This window comes from Alosa pseudoharengus, unplaced genomic scaffold (genome assembly GCF_046254945.1).
Source record: "Alosa pseudoharengus isolate Yale_2024_CS ecotype anadromous, Long Island Sound unplaced genomic scaffold, YU_APseudo_1.1 YU_APseudo_1.1_scf_9, whole genome shotgun sequence".
In the NCBI taxonomy this organism is placed as follows: domain Eukaryota; kingdom Metazoa; phylum Chordata; class Actinopteri; order Clupeiformes; family Clupeidae; genus Alosa; species Alosa pseudoharengus.
Window position 1 is genome coordinate 24,416,547 of NW_027468881.1, and position 19,987 is coordinate 24,436,533.

Genomic DNA, 19,987 nt, shown 5'->3' on the forward strand with positions numbered 1-19,987 from the left:
TTGAAAAAAACGAGGGCATCGATTAACCGCTGGGTCGAGCGGGGTTTTCTTGTGAATTTTATGCGAATTCTCCTCAATTGGCAGCAGGAGGCTGGAAACACACTGCCTTTATGCAAACTGAAATTCAGTATTGCCCAAGCAGGACCAATATAAATTACTTAAATTATGGGGGTCACAATGTCTGCATCTTTCACTCAAAGATTTAGTCAACCGTCAGCAGAATATGGATTACTACATTTAAAGGAAACTCACCATCAAGTATTAGAGCCATTTCATAATTAATTTTATTAGTAGATGATGTCTACACATAGCAGATGCATGGGCTATGACCAAACAAGTGTGTAATGCATAACATTCAAGCAACAAATGGCATTCACAAACAAGTATGGCAATGGTCTGTCATGTTGATAATATTCATGAATAATGAGTAAGATACAAAAAAGTAAAATAGCGTCTTCAATTCAGACAAAAGGAGAAAAAAGGCTGATTTCAGAACAGAAATTTCACACCATGTCATTCGAAGACCGTTTAATAGCTTGAGGCACACTTTTTGAGGTAGTTTTCTAGGAAAGCCCATGTTCCATCACAAGTCAGTAGAGAAATCTATAACACAGAGCCCAATTCAAAGGAAATCATCAACGTAGATTTCTGTTAGTTTTAGAATTGACATATGAGTAATGGTAAAGACAGCCTTTACAAAAGGCTATACGGGGGGGAAACACTACAAAATCACTGGCCTGGAATGATAAAGTGTAGATGTACAGCACACACACAGACAGTAGGCATGACTTGCTCAAAGTTTCATCTGGGAATTTAAATTCAAATGGAAAGCCACTCGTGTGCAATATGCCCAAATACATTGCTAACCTATACCTACAATTCCTGATTAACCAGCAGCAATTCAAAGTGATATTCAGTTGTATTTCATACAGTGGAAATAGCATAACAAAAGAGAAAAGAAAATCATGATTAGTCAATCATATCATAAAGAATCTGAGAGACCTGATCATCGCCTTAATAAAAACATTTTCTTGCACGGCCGACTCTGCCGCCATCCAAAAAATACAAAGCACAACTTTTGGTGTTGGATTTAATCTTCCCTGCAGCTCAACAGCACCAAGGACTTGCATTACAGCACTACTTCAATATCATACGCAACTCTCTGCCTGGCATGCAGTTTTCTGTCGTCTTTCCTCCTGTAGAGGGCCGGCTGGTCGTAGTACGTGTCAGACTTATGTTTCTTTTCCGGAGGGGAGTAGAGCGGGTGTGCGGCAATGTTTCTGCTGACATCAATCAAGGACTGCTTCTTTTTCATCTTCCTCTTTTTCTTCTTCTCTGTTAGTATCTGCTCAATCCTCGTCATCACATTGCTGGAAGAAGGCGCTTCGTCCTCGTCGATTGTGTGCTCGAACTCGTGCGACTCGAGCATGACGGGCATGGGCATAGGCATGGGCGTGGTCATGGTGGGTGGCGACGGTGGCGCATGGGGAGCGATGGAAGGCAGGGTGGAGGGCAGCCGGAGCTTCTCCATGTTGTACTCGTGTTCCTGGCAGAAGAGCACGCCGCACTCCTGGCAGCGGTACATTTCCTCCTTCTCATGGATGGTCATGTGCCGCTTGAGGTTGTGGTGTGTGGTGAAGGAGCGCTCGCAGCGCTCGCAGGGGAAGGGACGCTCGCCCGTGTGCACCCGCTGGTGCTCGTGGTGGTGGCTGCGGCTCAGGAAGCGCTTGCCGCAGATGGAGCACTCGTAGGGACGGTCGCGGTCGTGGAACTGCCGGTGCTTGGCCAGCTGCACGATGGAGAAAAAGGTCTCACCGCACACGTCACAAGTGTACTCGCCAGAGAAACGCGGCCGCTGCAGTGACCCGGATTCGGAGGAAGACAGTAGGGCTCCGTCAGACTCGCCACTGTTCAGGTGAGACGCCGACATGGCCGCAGCATGGTGCAGGCTCCACAGGGCCTCCTCTCTCGCCTCCTCACTGGCCAGCGCCTCCTCTTCAATGCCATCAAGTTCATCCAAGGCATCCATAACTCCCCAGTGGTGGTGTAGCCTGCAAGACAAACCAGAACACATTTGAAATGTGTGCTTGGAAGACTAACATAAAACCAAACCAGTAATCACCAAACCAATATGACGTCAAGTTTGGTAATAATTTTAACGAGGAAATTCCATGTAACTTGCTTACAAATATACATTTGTGCACTAATGCATAGAATGCGTGTATACGAGATGTTCAGTAGGAACGGATGCAGGTTGCAAACATGCAAACTGTAATACGACACAGCCTATCTATAGAACACGTTAATAGCCTCTTAAGCTACAGCATGAATTACATGATTATGACAAAATATCAAAACGTCTCTGCACCTTCGTACTAGAGATCAGCCAGTGTTGGTTGAACAATTACGGCCTCATCTCTTCGTTCAAAAATCAAAGAAGAAAATGCTGAAAAGAAGCACGTGCCTCCAACCACCATAAAACCCCAACATTTCACACCAGTGAGGACAGTACATTATTTGTAAGCAGAGATCGTTAAGTTGAAATTAGCCTGTCTTGATGCACGCAGGCTAGTAGCTAGTTTATTGACCCACGCTAACATTTGAGCCATGCAAAGTTATCCTAGCAATGTGCATACTGAACCAAGGTCCATAATGCAGGTTCAACTAACGTTACTTACAAACTGTCATTCCGTTTGCATGTAATACACCATAAGATGTTTCAGCAAACGCATACAGGGACGCAAAATCAGCTATCAACGATAAAGAAAAGACAACACAAACAACAGACAAACCTTCAAGTTAGCCAACCGCTAATACCACAACAGTAACATTAGCAGCTAGCCCTGTGGATTCTTGGCTACTGTCCAGCGCGCGGTTTCTTTTACGAACACGCATGTGACGTAATACACCACCATCAATGCCATCCTTAAAAACAATAACCCTGATTGAAACATACCTCCGAGATATACAAGCAAACGGCGTACACAATTCTTACTTTTCAGTCGGTGAATACATCAATGCTTGTCGGGTTGGTTTTTGGGCTAGAACACAAACTTCCGGCAATCCGGACTAAGAAAAGTTGTGCCTCTCCTTGGGCCCCCCTGTACCTTGCTCCCCATGCCCAAGGTTCCTTGTGGAACAAAAACTTCCCGCCCAGGAAGTCAACTGATTCACCGTTAAGTGCAAGAGAGCTAATTCCAGTTGTAACTTAACAAATGTCTACACATCTCCCTGCAATAAAATGTATTGTATGTTGATGTATGTCACCAAAGGTGACTAGACCTCTACAAAAATCTATCAACTTTAACCCGTTCACAATTGTTTGAAAAGTGCTGCTGAGTCCGCTACGCCAGGTGTCGCTCCTGCTCTTTCTTCCACAAGTAACTGAGCAGAGAGCGCTGCCAACCTTGATTATCGTCAGAGACGGGCTCTGTTATGATTCTTTCACTACAGAACATCTCAGATGCGATATAGTGATAGCTACGTGAATAAGAAACGGTGAATGTAAATATGCAATGCCCCCCCCCCCTCCATTTTGGATGCCATATATGAACTTTCATTGACATTGTGCAGAGTGATGCTATCTTGGTATTTCAAAACCTGCTTTGCATCCCTAGCGCTCTCTCTCCAGTCTATAATCTAGCCTATATTCCATCAACAATCTCAAACACACACACACACACAACACAATACAAACACAATTGAGGTAAACTGTTGATAAAATGTTTTAAAACACAATAGCATAAATGTGTCAACAGACATAAATGTGTCTAATAGTCATGTCACCCCTTACAAATTACTAGACAAAAACAAGTAAACAAATACAAACCAATAGAACAATCAAACAAGTAAACAAATACAAACAAATAGAACAATCAAACCAACTATTATCGTGTGCAATATGCTCAAATACATTGCTAACTTCATACACCTTATTCCTGATGATTGATGTGTTCCACAGTAACATTACCACTTACCTGGGCTCCAGCCCAGGGGCCTCGACCAATGAGGGGCCTCCTAATAATAATAATGATAATCAATAATATTAAACGACCGTGTCCGTATTCGCGGCGTCAGTCATTAGCCTACTCTGGAGCTAGCCTAATTGAGCACATCGCACTGCTCTACAATGACATCCATGCAGAGGCCCCCTTTGTCATCTCTTCTAAAGTGTAACAAAATGTAACAAAACTTAATAAATTCCAATGGGTGTGTAGAGGAGCTAGAGGAGAGGCTGGGAGCACAGTGGCAGTGGACAGCCGGAGCTTCTCGGGGTTGTACTTGTGTTTCCTGCACTCCTGGCAGCGGTACTTCTCCTCTCTCGCGTGGATGGCCATGTGGCGCATGAGGTTGTGTTTTGAGGACATGGTGAGGCTGCAGAACTCACAAGCAAGCAAACCGCACACCACTGTGCACGTGCAAGTGATTGCTGAGGTTACTGCTGGAAAAGAATCGCTTCCTGCAAATGGGGCACTGAAAGAGGCGGCCGGGGTCGTGGAACTGATGGTGCTTGGTCAGCCTTATGATGGAAAGGAATATCTCGCCACACTCCCCGCAGGTGTAATGGTTTGAGGAGCGGGGCCGTGGCAGTCGCCTGGACACAGAGGAGAGCGGTTGGGCTCCATCAGGCTTGCCACTGGTCATCAGGTGAGATGCCGATATGGCAGCAGCATGGTGCAGGCTCCACAGGGCCTCCTCCTTCGCCTTCTCTCTTGCCAGCACCTCCTTATCAAGGGCATCCAAGTTCATCCATGGCATCCACGGCTCCTCAGTGGGGGTGTATAGTCTGCAAGACAAATAAAAAAATGTGTGCATTAAATTAAACTGTGTGCTTCATGTAACCACCACACTATCATGTACAACTATCATGTACAACTAGATGTACCGCAGAGCGGTACAAAATATGACCGCCACCCAGTCCAGCACATTTTTTCCAGAAAAACAAGTCACGCTTGTCAAATTGTGTTCATTTCCTACTTTGTTCCTTTTTTGTGTGTTTGTAATTGAGTGTCTGCAGAGTGTGTGGTTGTTTTTGTGTATATGTGTATGTAGATGTGTTTGTATGTGTGGGTGCATGTGTGTGTGTGTGTGTGTATGTTTGTTTATGTGTTTGTGTGCGTGTTTGTGCGTGTCGTGTGTGTGCATGTATGTGTGTGTGCATGTGTAGTGTGTGTGTGTGTTTTTGTGTGTGTGTGTGTGTGTGTGTGTGTGTGTGCGCGCATGTGTGTGTGTCTTTATGTATGTGTACATAAATAAAGCAAATCAGGGAACCACCTACTCTTTGCGATAAGTGCCATGGGATCTTTAACAACCATGGTGATTCAGGACCTCAATTTAACATTCATGCAAAGGAAAACATCTCCTGCAGTACAGTGTCCCTGTCACTGCAATAGGACATTGGGATTTTATACAACCCCACCCCCATCTTGCCTGTTCATAATTCTGAGAAATTCTTGAATTGTGTGCATGTGTGCGTGTACGTGTTTATGTTTGTGTGTGTGTGTGTGTGTGTGTGTATGTGTGTGTGTGTGTGTGCGTGCACGTGCTTGTGGGTGTGCCTGTCTGTGTGCCTGTGTGTGTGCATGTGCATGCATGCGTACATATGTCTACTGTGTGTGTATGTGTCATACGTATGATTACTGTGAATGTATGTGTGTGTGTGTGAATATCTGTTTATGCACATGTGTACATATGGAATGGGTTAACATGACCCCTGGAGGCAAACTGACGCAAAAAATTGGTCATCCTAGGCCCTACGGTTCTCAAGATATTCACAGAAAACTGTTGGTGTACGGTCACTAAATGTACACATAAATTAATTTATTGTATGGCCCCCCATGAATGAAATAAGTGGTAATGGGATGGGTTGACATGGCCCCTTATGGCCCCCAATTCCACGAAACTTGGCGTGCCTTCAGAGGGTGTCATAATGATCCTACACTTCCAATTTCGTGCAGTTTTGACCATGTTAGTTCACAGACACCTCATTTTTACTTTTTTGTTTTTCACTAGGTGGCGCTATACATGAAATGAGTGGTTATGGAATGGGTTGACATGGCCCCTTAAGATCAACATACAAAAAAAAGGTGGTCTTCCTAAACCCTACGGTTCTCGAGATATTCACAAAAAACTGTGTCTGCCCTACCCTCCTTTCGGGGGGTTCAGTCCAGCGGGGGGGCTACAGATCAAAACGAAAAATGATGGTTCCATGCTATCCATGTGGGGCTACATGCCCACCAAGTTTCGTGTACCCCGGTCTTTCAGTGTCCCGGGAATAAAAGAAGAAAAAAATCTGACTAAACCTATATGACTGCCACTTCGCTGCGCGGCGGTCATAATAAGGACATTCCCTTTTTGCTCATTAACAAACCAACATTCAAAGCTTACAGAAAAGAATGTTGCAAAGCTTACAGAAAAGAAAGAATATGCAAAGCTCAACTCAAAAACATGCAAAAAGCTATAAAACAGACACAACAGCTGAATCCAACATTACTGTCAGGCCTACTACCATACAATCAAATAATAGCTTCAACATGCAGCATGAATGATGAAGCTATCTGGCACTCAATCCCCACATTTTACACAAGTTTTATTACAAGACAAAACAGCAATAATGACATTTGACCTTCTTTATCTAGCAATAAACCCATGGTCATTTGGATCAAACCCAACAATGTACAGCAAAAACGTTGAGGTATCAATTTACTTATTAAAACAGCATAACTCTCAAAAAGAATTTAAAGTTTTTGCCTGGAATTGCACTGTGCCTATTTACAAGGGCATTGTTCCCACCTCTTGGGCCTACCATCAAATGTTGGACCTCTATAGAAAGCTGAGAACCTCAAATGTGTGATAAATGTGTGATGTACTCACAAAGAGTAACAGAGGCTAGAATATAGTTTTTTTCTTTCTGCCGGATTACAAGCATCTCTGAACTGACCACATTTCAGCCCTCTAGGTCTCTTGATATCCCTTAGAAACACAACTGAGCCCTAGCACCAGGTCTTGTGAAGTTGTGTGCAAAAGTAGATCAATATAGAATGAAAATATGAGTTCTTTAGACTATTATTTGCCAAGGTATGCCCATGCGTTTTGTAAAATGCCTATGGATACTCCCCATAGGACTTTTTGTTATCCAAAATGCATACTGACAATCAAATGCTTACTGCACATGAACCCCTTTATGTAGAAGCATAATCCTGGTCTCAAATGAAAGGTAATACTTTGAGGTTTCATGCTTGTATTTGGATTATACTTCAGGGGTTCTGATATGGAATGACTACACTAAATATTGAATGATTACAAAAATTTCTCTATTTTTGCATTTACTTTGTTGGTTCAATGAGTGTGTATAAGATAGACTATACATCTGTACAACTAATATTGGATAACACAACATGAAGATTCAATTTCTATGGAAATAGTGAATATTGTGAATATTTCAGTACCCAATATGATGCATCTACTTATTGTGCTGCAGCTACAAAAGTTGTTATTTTTGGATTCCCAAGAGTCAAAGCTTTGAAATGGTGTATAACATTACTATGCTACATAGCAATATGGTGCATACAATTGATTTAGAATGTTGGGGGGAGGTGGGGGAGGGGGTTAACCGTCCCGCCGGCGGGACACTGAAAGTTATGTGGTTTTAATATCATATGCTGATGAAGCACAATCACCTATTTACGAGACATGTAAAATGATGCACAATGTCAAGTCAAGACAAAGAATGCAATTTTTGACAGCACTTCAGCACTTTAAGCTAGCCAATAATATCGATCAATGTTAAAATACCACAACAGTCACATTATCTCATGGCTTCTTGGCAGCTACAGGCCAACGCAGGGTTTCTTTTCCGTAACACATACAAGTGCGTTTCTGAAACACAATACTTTTGGTTAATACAGCTGAGATAAGAGCAAAGGCGTGAAACTCCTACTTTTCAGGTTCGGGGCTAAAGCTAAAAACAAAACTTCCCAGACAATAGAAACTTGTGCATCTCAGGACAAGAGCCCCTGTCCCTAGATTTCCATGCCAATGGTTCCTTTTGTGTAAGTTTCCTCCAATATTTTCAAGTGGTTGGTATGATGATAACTCTGATGTGAGATTTTATATTTTATATATTCTACATTTAATTTACATGGAACATGTAGCCTAACTGTCAGATTCACAGAAAGCTGGTGATTTGAAGAGAATGCTTATCCCATCAGGTGTCGCTATTGCTCTTTGTGCGTTTCAAAGTGACGACGCAGAATGGTCATTGTGGGATTCACACATCGGATGTTAAAAGCACCTTTAATAGGACGTGAGTTTAGAGATTTATGTGACTCTACCCTATCTACCTGTGAAATTAAAAAGGCTGTTATGGCAATGAAAAAGGGTAAGTCGCCAGGTATAGATGGACTCACCACAGAGTTTTTTGTACATTTCTGGGATTTGCTTGAAAAACCTCTCTGTGCCTTGATTAATAAATGTATTTCAGATAAAGAAATGACAGACACTATGAAACAAGGCATCATAACACTTATTCCCAAACCGGGTAAAGATAGTTTAATGATTGATAATTGGAGACCAATCAGCCTTCTTACTATTGAGTATAAGATAATAGCAAGTGCTTATGCAAACAGATTAAAACAAGGTCTAGACTTTATTATACATGAAACACAAACTGGGTTTATGAAAAATTTACACATTAGTAACAACATTAGACTTATTCTTGATTTACTAGATTATGCTCACTTAGTTGGAATAGATAGTCAAATACTTTTCCTGGATTTTTATAAAGCATTTGATACCGTTGAACACAATTTTCTTTTTGAAACACTCTGAGTTTTTGGTTTTGGCGACAGTTTTATTAATGTGTTACAAATGTTTTATAATAATATAACTAGTGTAGTTATTCTTGGAAATAACACTTCACAAAGATTCAGTATCAGTCGTGGAGTGCGACAGGGGTGTCCATTTTCTCCTTTTTTATTGATGGTTGTTGAGTTACTCTCTATAAGAATACGTGAAGAAAACAGTATCTCAGGGATTGACATTTTTGGTAAACAGTTGAAAATTTCTCAATTGGCTGATGACACCACCTTATTTTTGAAATATAAGGATCCTAAAGTCATTGCTTTAGTGGAAGATTTTTCAAAGGCCTCTGGTTTAAGTATTAATTTGAACAAATGTGATTTGCTACCCTTACACAGAATGACAGAGACTTCTATCTGTATCATAGCTGTGCGGTCTGTAGTGAAGTATTTGGGTATACATATCACTAATAACAATATTGAAAGGCAAAATCTTAATTTTTCCTCCAGGTTATGAAAAAAATGAAACTGAATAGTTGGTTAATAAGAGATGTGTCCATTTTTGGACAAGTTTTTTTGTCCAAAGCTGAAGGGTTATCACGTTTTCTTTATCCCTCTCTCTGTCTTTTTGTTAATGATTTTGTTTGTAAAGAGATAAATAAGCTATTCTTTCATTTCATTTGGAAGAACAGAACAGCTAAACTCAAAAAAGGGATAATCACTAACTGTAAAGGAGAGGGTGGAATTGAGGCAGTGAACTTTATTGACCTGAATTATTCCTTTAAAGTGAACTGGATTAAGAGGCTTTTGTGTAGTCCTCTCTCTATTTGGAACTTTATTCCGCATAATGTCTTTAGCATGGTTGGTGGTATACATTTCCTGCTACAATGTGATTACTCGATACCCAAACTTCCAATTAAGTTGTCCAAATTTCACCAACAAGCACTGCTATCTTGGAAAATCTGCTACCTGCACAATTTCTCCCCACATTGTGCCTTTCTTTGGAATAACTGTAAGATCATCAGCAAGAACAAATCTATCTCTCTTTAAAACTGGTATGAAAAGGGTATCAATCATATTGACTCATATAGATGCAATGACTTTTTTTCAACTTTTCTGGGTGAATGTGTTTGAATGTGAGATTGTTCTGTTAAGCTTAACAATTAGCCCATTTCACAAGATGGGGCCGCTGTGTAAATCAACTTCCTGTGGAAGAGCACTGTCCCATAGACAGCAAAAGAAAAGTCCACAGGAAAGACAGAAACAGGAAGACGTTTTACCCTGCCAATTAAGGTATCATTAACATCAATGAGGCCGGACACCTGGACACTGTGAAATTGATTCCAAAAATAATTCCGTGGAAATGCATGGATTCCAGTTTCTTCCAGTAGCAGCAACTGGAATCCATGCATTTCCACGGAATTATTTTTGGAATCTGATCCCTTATCATACCTGTTCATTCTTACTCGTTGCTCGACTTATCGTGACTAAATTCAAGATGGCTGCAAACGCTAAACTTCGTGAAGATACTGTCTGTATAAATCGTCTTGTAAGTAAACTACCAGTGCTTTTTCAAAGTTCTCAGTGTCTCGTTTTAAATGTCAGGGCCCTCGGAAGTCTACCAATGAAGTGTGCAGATACATTGAGCCTCGTAAATGGTGTAAAACAGTGATTTATTTGCATGGCTAGCCCGATGCCGAAGCACCACCATTGAAAAAGCTGTTGGTAGCATCGGCTAACTAGCGCCAGATTTTGGAGTGCAGGGGACAAGCCGAGATGGGCTATGAGACATACGTTCACACTCAGTATCATGTTTCAACACACTTTAGGTCAATATCACACCGGAATTCTCCTTTAAGCAAACAGAGAGATTATTGCTGAGGTATCCTGAAACAGGGAGAGGAACTGCAGAGGACCAAACCTGCTTGTTTTGAGGTCTGCAGAGGACCAAACCACTAACCATGATGCAAAAGCACCAGAGTTGCTGGTATGGCAGTCAAAGTGCATACTCAATTGTCCTGACAGGCAGCACTCATATCCACACAATTCAATATGGCGCGCAGTCAGCCTCATGTAGCCTGTTAGGCCGGACAGTGGCTGCCTCAGGCATGGGTCCGACCCTGACCCTAGTCAGACTCTACACAGCTTTGCTCCCACAAAGCCTAATCCCTGTGAGATCCTTTTCCGTTCTGGGCGTTGCAATATATTACACTCTAACACGCTACATGCATGACACGGCAATTCCAGGAATTCCAGAGTTCAATTCCACAAAAATCTGGCTTGGCAGTAGGCCTACTCACCTTTATCTTTGTAGCCTACTGTTTCTCAGCACACATGCACTCACTCTCACACACACAACTGTACATCACTATGCATCGAAATTGATCATTGCCAACAGCATATCATAACATTTAATATAGTGAAAGGGTTGGGAACACAAAAATGGCGGCATGCTTCACTCAGACTACAATGCTACTTTTACACCAATTCTTTTGTTATAGCACACCTACCTAACCACACCACTTTTTTAAAGTTTTTTGTGTAGTGCAATAGACTATGGCTCACCAATTTGAAAAGAAAATCCTTTTTCAGCTACAAAGGCTGTATTTCCTCCCACGCTTGTACAAGTAGACAATGCCCGTCATTTATTGGGCATATGTTATTCTCGGGACAGGCTTAGGCCTAGTCCACACGTACCAAACCGATCTTTTTTCCCTCCGTCTTCCCTGGAACCGTATCAAGAATATTTGCGTCCAAACGGATCCATCTCAACACGACTCAACACGTTACTTCATACCCCAGGCCTATAGGTGGCACTGTTTCTTTACAGAAATTGACCAAATATTTTACTGTCTATGACCAAAACTTGCAAAACTTGCGCTTTACAAACAGACAGAATAGGCTACGACGAAATGGCTAAAGCAAGGAAACCAGAATTGTTTGTGTGGACTGATGGTGAACTGTCAACTGTAGTCAACTGTAAAACTAATAAACTTTATTTTACGGTTTGTGAAGGGTGCAGTCCGTCCTTTATTTGGCTAACGCAGGTAGGCCTACTAATCACCTTTACTTTCTTTGGTTGTAGGATAGTCCGTGATTCACATTAGTTTTGGCTATCACCGCAATTAGGCTACTAAACGCAAGGCTTACCCAAGTTCTAGGCTATTCTGTCGCCACATTTAGGCTATAATATTGCTATAAAACCTTCGTTAGTAACAGTCAATACTTTTGCCTGCATCAAATCGTGCATTCGCATTCAGTGTGCTACCATCGGCTTAACGTAAGTTCTAAGCGTCTTTGTATGCTTATATCTGATTTCACTCGACTGTGAATGCATGTATGTTGTAAGACATGTAAAATAAATGATTGACACTGGCACTACGCACAAATTAATTTAGCCTAAACTTACACCGCACTTTCCTAATAACTTAAGTTCTCTCGCGTCACTGACAGTAGCTAGAATGCATAAAAAAAACACCGGGAAAAACAGTGTTCAGTCCACCAAGTCATAAGCTATCGGCGCTGCGCAGCACCAGTTGTGATATTTATCTTACGGAGTGTGATCGTAGGTAATGTCATGTATGAAAACTAGTATTGTTAGCCTAGGCAATAGGCTACTATAAGTGCAAGTCCAGGGCAGCAGGTGTGGCGATGACATCATCGATATGCAAGCAGGATGTGCGGTTTCGCTGTCTAAACGAATTCAAACGGGCTACGGTTTCAGATTTCTCCACTCTGGGACCAGGTTTCAGAAAAGTGCGGTTTCGGGCAGTGCGTTTACAGGATTCGTTTGGACGCTCGGCCAAGACGAAGCAAAACCTCTGCGTTTAACCTAAAAAGTGTCTCCGTGTGGACGGGCCCTTAAGCCCAGGAAAAGAAGCCAAATAAAATTATTCAACAGTGAAAGCCACAGGAGCTAAATTATATTAAATTATGCTCAAGTTATTTTTTAATTCAGTTGGTAACGCAATGGAACACTGAGGGACAAAACAATTACCAAACAGTTGAGTGAATTAGTGTGTGTGTGTGTGTGTGTGAGAGAGAGAGAGAGAGAAAGAGAGAGAGTGTGTGTGTGTTCATGTATTTTTCCCCATGTATTTTTTGAGTACATTTCTCTGTCTGCCCCGTCCTTTCTCTCTCTATGTGTGTGTGTGTGTGTGTGTGTGTGTGTGTGTGTGTGTGTGTGTTTGTGTGCCAGCATCTGTGTGTGCTCCTGAAAGACATTTTGTTTTCCTCTGTTTCCCATCCTTGGAGAAACAAGTTGGCACTGTGGCTTGCCCTCTCTCCTCCCTCTTTCCTCTCCTCCCCTCTCTCTCCTCTCTTCCCTCTCTCCTGTTCTCTCAAGGTGACACACTTCCATCTGCCCTCTCTCCCTCTCTCTCTCTCCCTTATCTCTCCACTTCTCTCTCTCCCTCTCTCTCTACTTCTCTCTCTCCACTTCTCTCTCCCTCTCTCTCTACTTCTCTCTCTCCACTTCTCTCTTTCCCTCACTCTCTCCACTTCTCTCTTTCCCTTACTCTCTCCACTTCTCTCTCTCCCTCACTCTCTCCACTTCTCTTTCTCCCATTCTCTCCACTTCTCTCTCTCCCTCTCTCCTTCCATGTTCTTTTCTACCCCTCCATTTCCTCTCTCTTCTGCTATTGGTATTCCAGTACCTTTTACTAAAAGGTTTCTACTGGAAGCAGAATCCCTTATTCACATGCTGCTGTGTCTCCATGGAAAGCCTGAATTTGTGTCAGTCTGCTGGGTATACATCCTCATCCTCTCTTGTGGAGTTGCTTGTAGGGATTGCTAGGCTCTGAAATACAGTATATTGTGTATTTGTGTGTGTGTGTGTGTGTGTGTGTGTGTGTGTGTGTGTGTGTCTCTGTCTCTATGTGCAGACAATAAACACATTTTGTATGAGCCAACCCTGAAGCTAGGCGGCGGAGCGGCTGCCAAAATATGTTTCGTTAAATGACCCCACCAGTTTGCTGCGATGGTGGATGTGACCCCCCCCCCACCCCACAAACACCCCACGCATCCCCTCTAGTGTGTTCTCATGGTTGCTCCTCTCCACTCTTCATCTCCCAGCACACACATCCCTCTTTTAATTACCCCCTTCCCCCACCCCCTCCTCCCCTGCATCTCTAGGGGTAGGACAGAGAGGCAGAAAGAGGGATGAGGGAGACGGAGATATAGAGGGACGAGAAGGAGAGAATGAAATGCTTATTTCTCTAATGTGTGTTTGATGTGTGTTCTTTTATAACTACCTTTCCTTTCAATAATACTAGAAAACAGCCATAACTGTGTTTCATTTCATTAAGAAAACAGCCATAACTGTGATACATTGCATTAATACTAGAAAATAACTGCCTTTTATACATACCAAATAAATGCCATGCTGTGCTGTATTAGTCTTGCTGCTGTAATTATTATGCATGAAAGCATCACTCTGAGTCTGCTCTCATCTCCTTGGGTTAGGACTGGGCGTGGTGTGTTTGGTTCTCTGAGAGAAACAGCATACTGTTATCGCATAAACTCAAGTATTCAGACTGTATATCATTCCTTCGTTATATTTTAGACTCAGTCTCATAGACTGTATCCCGTAAAATCTTTATAGAAATGTAAGATTTCATGGAATTGTCTGTTGTTTAACAAAGTCATAAATATCGTTGTGTGATTTCTGTATCCCTTTGGTCAATCAATCACTAATAATCAATAACCTCTTTCTGTGTCACCTCCAAATATAAGCTGCATTTAATTGATCACAAAAACCTATTTCTATTCGACAGTGTGCCACGGCTTGAGCCGAAGGTGACCATCTTGCATGTCGTGGTCGTTGTAGGCTTGACCTCAAGCTTTTCATCCTCTCTATGGTGTTTTTGTTGTGTGTTGCAGGATAAGCTTCTTAACCTGTATCATATAGTGCTCCGTAAGCTTGCAGATGGCCTTCATATACTGTGCTCTGTGATTATTACCGGTAAGCTGTTTACCCTGAGTATGATGTTGTGTGTGTGTTGGTTGACTCGGAACCTGCTCATCTCCTGAATAGGACTCTGCGATGGGTGTGTCTCTAGCTGCTCAGGGCAGTTTTTCTGTACACCAGAGTGTGCTATTTGTACACTGGATCTCTACCTATATCTCTGAGTTATTAGTGATGCAGTATCCTGTCTAAACTTAATTTTAATTTGCTCATTTCCCACAGTATTATGTTCTCTGTAAACTGGAGTTGGACCATGTCCAATGCCCTTAGTGTTTTGCCTAAACTGGACTGGTTACCAGTGTGTTCTAAATAGAGACTGAATTAGCCTTCTAATATACCGGTAGTGTTCTGTGTCCATTGCATGTGAATCTACTCCTCTGTCTTCCTGCTGTGTTGTGTATTAGCTAGCTGGGCGCGCTGTGTGGCTGGCGTGGCTGGAGTGTGTGTGTGTGTGTGTGTGTGTGTGTGTGTGTGTGTGTGTGTGTGTGTGTGTGTGTGTGTGTGTGTGTGTGTGTGTGTGTGTGATAATCAGTAGCGTGTCGCACTCTGGAGAGGGATTGAGCACTGTACCCCATCAGTCAGATGGACACCAGGAGGTTGAGCCTGTAGAACGCAATTACACATTCATTACAGCTGTGCTCTCACTCTCTCTCTTTTTCTTCCCTCACTCTCCCTCTCTCGCCCCCACCCACTCTCTCCCTCACTCTCTTTGTCATGTCCACTCTCTCTTTTTTATTTCTCTTCTGCAATCCTTTAATTCTTTTTCTCCCCCCACTCTTCCTCACCCTCATTTCTCTCCCTCTGTCCCTTTTTCACTTCCTCTCTCGCTCCTTCTCTTTCTTATTCTCTCTATCTGTATCTAACTGGCCCCATGCTACACTCTACTCTGCAGTGCAGAAGCCCACCCACCCTATTTCTTCTCTCTTATTGTCTTCCTCTTATGCTATCTGTCTTTTCCCCTTGGTCTCTTTCCCTCTCTCTTTCTCTTTCTCTCTTTGTCCACCTCTTTCTCTCTCTTCTTCTACTCCTCACTTTCTCCAACCTCTCCCCGCTCCCCTCTATCTGCCTCTATCCGCATACAACTCCCTCTCAGCTTTTCTCTCAGAATCAGAATACACAATGTACACATCAACAGATACAAGAAATCTGGACATATTCTCTCTCTCTCTCTCTCTCTCTCTCTCTCTCTCTCTCAGACTGCAACCTCTTGTTCCCCAGCAGGCTGACTCTCCCCTCCACTCTCTCCATCGTTTTCTATTAGATGGATCTAAAGGCAGTGAGATAAGAGAAGAGATGGTAATCTCATGAGCAAACTAGAAAACAGGACAGAAACTACAGAACTCACAGTTGTCTGGTTTTGTTTTGTAAAAAGGGGATTGTTTTATGTTTCAGGAAAAGAGAGAGAGAGAGAGAGAGAGGAAGTAGACAGAGAGAGGAGGAGGATAGTGGAGACACACTGCTGAGGTAGGCAGGGGGCCTGCATGTGTGTGTGTGTGTGTGTGTGTGTGTGTGTGTGTGTGTGTGTGTGTGTGTGTGTGTGTGCGTGCCTGCATGTGTACGTGCGTGTATGTGTGTGTGTGTGTGTGTGTGTGTGTGTGTGCGCGTGCATGTGTACGTGTGTGTGTTTGTGTGTGTGTGTGTGTGTGTGTGTGTGTGTGTGTGAGTGGAGAGAGTGACTGACTAATGATATATTGATCTGACACCGCCTGAGGGCACTCTGTTCTTAGGCCGAGTGGGTCTTGTGTTTTTGCACACAAGGGCTTTTCATTCAAATCTGTGTGTGTGCACTACATCAGCCTGCCAAATTATGAGCATTATGGAAATCTGTCAGCAGGAACATGTAGGTGTAATTTCAATGAGTGTTTGTGTGTGTGTGTGTGTGTGTGTGTGTGTGTGTGTGTGTGTGTGTGTGTGTGTGCATGTTTATCTGTCTGCATGTTGCGTTTTGGATGCATGTGGGTATAGCACAGAGAATGATTATAGTTATGTGCACACAGAGGAATTGCACACAAAGCCCATTTGTGTGTGTGTGTGTGTGTGTCCATGTGTGTTTGTGTGCATATGTGTGTTTGGATGGATGTGAATACTGGTGTGTGTGTGTATCTGTGTGTGAATGCTAGTGTGTTTGTGTGCAGCTAGTATACCTTGGGGAATTTCATGTACAAATTTGTGAAGTAGCTGTGTGTGAGTGTGTGTGTCTTGTTTTTGTGTGTGTGTATGTGTGTGTTGTGTGTATGTGTGTTTGTTAAAAGTGAAGGACTGTTTACTTTAGCTGTTATAACTCATTTGTAAGTGTAATGCGCTCTCTCTCCATCAGCCACCAGCTCAGGCTCAGAGATTCTCAGCTCGACCCCTCGGGGGCCTGACAACCTGCTTGAATGGAAATCTAATTATTCAGCCTTGTTCTTGTTTCTGAGACACACACACACTCCCACACACACTCGCACACACACATACCCACATACAAACACACCCACACACATACAGTACGCACACACACACACACACACACACACACACACACTCCCACATATGCATGCACACACACACACACAGAGAGAGAGAGAGAGAGAGAGAGAGAGAGAGAGAGAGAGAGAGAGAGGCAGAGAACCTCCTAGTTTACATTCAGTCACTGTCAACAGTTTTTAGTCATCCAGGGGCAGCATTAATCTACTGTCAAAACTCAGAAAACTCCTCCATGATTTGAGCTCATTGGCAGTCCACAGCCTGCTCAGGCTGCCGCTCTTCAGAGGCCTTTTGTTCATTCACAGCCTCCACTTTCATCAGTGTCAACCGCAGACGCTCACATAGCCTACCTGCAAACAAATCCCCCAGTCTCCACCCTGATGTTCCCGTCTGTGCCTGGACGTTGTACTGTGAGCTTTCCTTTATGAGCACAAGGTGCTAGCATCTCAGAGTCGTGTCATTGTGTAATGGCAGTGGTGTTTGATCATTTAGAATGAGACTCCAACTCAAGACCTGAGGTGCGTTCAAATTCGCAAACATACTGGTAGGTGAACGTTTGCGAATGTTTGCAAACAGTCTTCCGTTAGCCTTGAGTTTTCAGCGAATGTTTGCGAACAATCGCAAACAGTCTGAGGAGGTAGTTCTCTGCAAACATACAGTGGAACTGGACGTGAGTTTGACGCAGGCAACAATCCAATTACCGTTACATTGGAATGTTAACACCAAATCGTTGAAATGTAACTGTTAAAACATGTTCACCACGAATGTTTGCCACTGTTTGCCAAATTTGAACGCACCTCTGTTCAGACTAAAGATTTGCAGCTGCAGCTACAGTACTTCAAACCAAGCAATAAAAAATAAATTCTAAAACCAGGCTGCGTTCTTCTGAAGGTGTAGGGATTTTATTATTTAAAAAAAGATTTCGCGGGGAGCACTGTGGTGCAACTGGCTACAGCGCCCATACCACATTCGAGGGTTTGAGTCCAACCCGGGTCATTTCACTTATCCCACCCCATCTCTCTCCCCATTTGCTTCCTGTCTTAACTGTCCTATCGGATTAAAAGGCATAAAAGTCCCCCAAGAATTAAAAAAGGACTTTGCTTCTTAACTGGAAGGCTACATTTTCAAGCTCTGAAAGTCAGACTCCACGCTAAAAGTCAAGGTCATAAATGTATCATAAAAGTCAAGGTCTGTGGCTGGCCACAGCAGATTGCGGTGGCTCTCCAGAGGCCCCGGGGCCATTAAACAGAAATGACTCGGCCGTAACGCTGCCACCGCCCGCTCGCCTATCGATTGCATATAAATCGAGAGTGGCGCTGGCTTAGCAGGGCGCCCCCAGCAGTCTCCGCCATTTGTCTCGGGAGCCTTGGGGATGGATTGAATAAAGAATGATGCTGGCCAGACGTCTGCCGCGTGTAGAATTAGAATGCGTTAGCATTAGCAACATGCAGGCTATCGCTTTGTACCCCCTCTGATAAGGCTGTGGGTGCAGAATGGACGCAAACACTATCACATCGGCATGTGGTCGCTTGGGCACTTCTTCCTCCCTCTCTTTCCCTCCTTCCCTCTCTCTCTCATTCTCTTCTCATCCCTTTCTCTCCTTTCCTCTTCTCTCTGTCTATCCCCTTCTGTTTTTCTCTCTCTCTTTCTCTCTGTTCACTCTCTCTCTGAATGTCAACAACTTGCTGAGTTAAGAAGAGAGAGAATGTTTGTGTGTGTGTGTGCGTGTGTGTGTGTGTGTGTGTGTGCATGTGCTTATGTGTGTGTGTATGCGGCGCGCATGCTAGGTGTGTGTGTATGTGTGTGTGTGTGTGTGAGTGTGACAGAGTGAGAGCTGTAATGTATTCATGTGGTGTATTTAATCAACTGGCAAAAAGATCCTGGAGCTCAGAATATTCTATTACTTTCCTGGGGAGTGGGTGACTGAGTGTGTGTGTGTGTGTGTGTGTGTGTGTGTGTGTGTGTGTGTGTGTGTGTGTGTGTGTGTGTGTGTCTAAAGCAAAGGAAGTATATATCATATTGACTGAATAAAATGACATTATGAAGATGAAATATCACAATTCAAGATAAAGGAAACGGCTATCTAAATGTTATTTTACGATGAAAGTGAAGTTCACCACAGCTATTTGAATGCTGCTTTTACAGTGAGTTAAGGTGAAAAACATATGGCATCACTATCACTTCATGAAGCTATCATTAGATTATGCATTTATCAGTCATTTTTTATTTCAAAAGAGCTCATTGTGATTCCAAATGAACACCCAGCTGACTGCCATTTTGTTCTTTGTTCTGACTGTGGTCCATCTCTTTCTCTGTACTCTCCTCTCTTCCCCACCCTTCTCTCATCCTTTCACATTTCCTTCCATCTCTCTATCTCTCTATCCACTATTCCACCACCCCCTCCCTGGCCTCACTCTTTCCAATCCTCCCCCCTGCATCTCTTTATTCTGTCCTTTCTCTGTCTGTCCTTCTCTTTCTCTTCCCTCCGTTCCCCCTCTGTGCTTGGGCATATCACAGGATTGTGGATGCGTTGGGAATGGGGAATCTGGAATAGCCCTGGTCTGGGAATTGGGAATACTGAGTTGTTATGATCACAGGGTGGGGGAGCTGTTTTGGGGGTGGCTGTTTCTAATGTAATTGGCTCTGTGGGCATGACAGGCTATTAAGTGCTGCCAGAGCAGCAACATGACCCAGACAACAGACACTTTACATCCCAATGACACACTCAAACAATTCAATTTTAAACCAATCCCTAATA

At 43.1% G+C, this 19,987-nt stretch overlaps 1 protein-coding gene across 3 annotated transcripts; it reads right to left on the reverse strand.

Annotated features, from left to right (window-relative positions):
* Positions 1-266: 266 nt before the first annotated feature.
* Positions 267-3,228, reverse strand: LOC143114213 (uncharacterized). 3 transcript variants are annotated; one of them, XM_076275719.1, is made up of 2 exons: positions 2,957-3,228; positions 267-2,051 (listed from the first exon to the last, which is right to left on the reverse strand). In XM_076275719.1, exon 2 carries the CDS (start codon positions 2,027-2,029, stop codon positions 1,130-1,132), a length of 900 nt encoding a protein of 299 aa, XP_076131834.1. In that variant the 5' UTR covers positions 2,030-2,051; positions 2,957-3,228; the 3' UTR covers positions 267-1,129. The 3 variants fall into 3 exon arrangements, with proteins under 3 accessions (XP_076131834.1, XP_076131833.1, XP_076131835.1); XM_076275718.1 differs by having other exon boundaries at positions 2,996-3,227; XM_076275720.1 differs by lacking the exon at positions 2,957-3,228 and adding an exon at positions 2,793-2,943.
* Between the last annotated feature and the right edge of the window lie 16,759 nt (positions 3,229-19,987).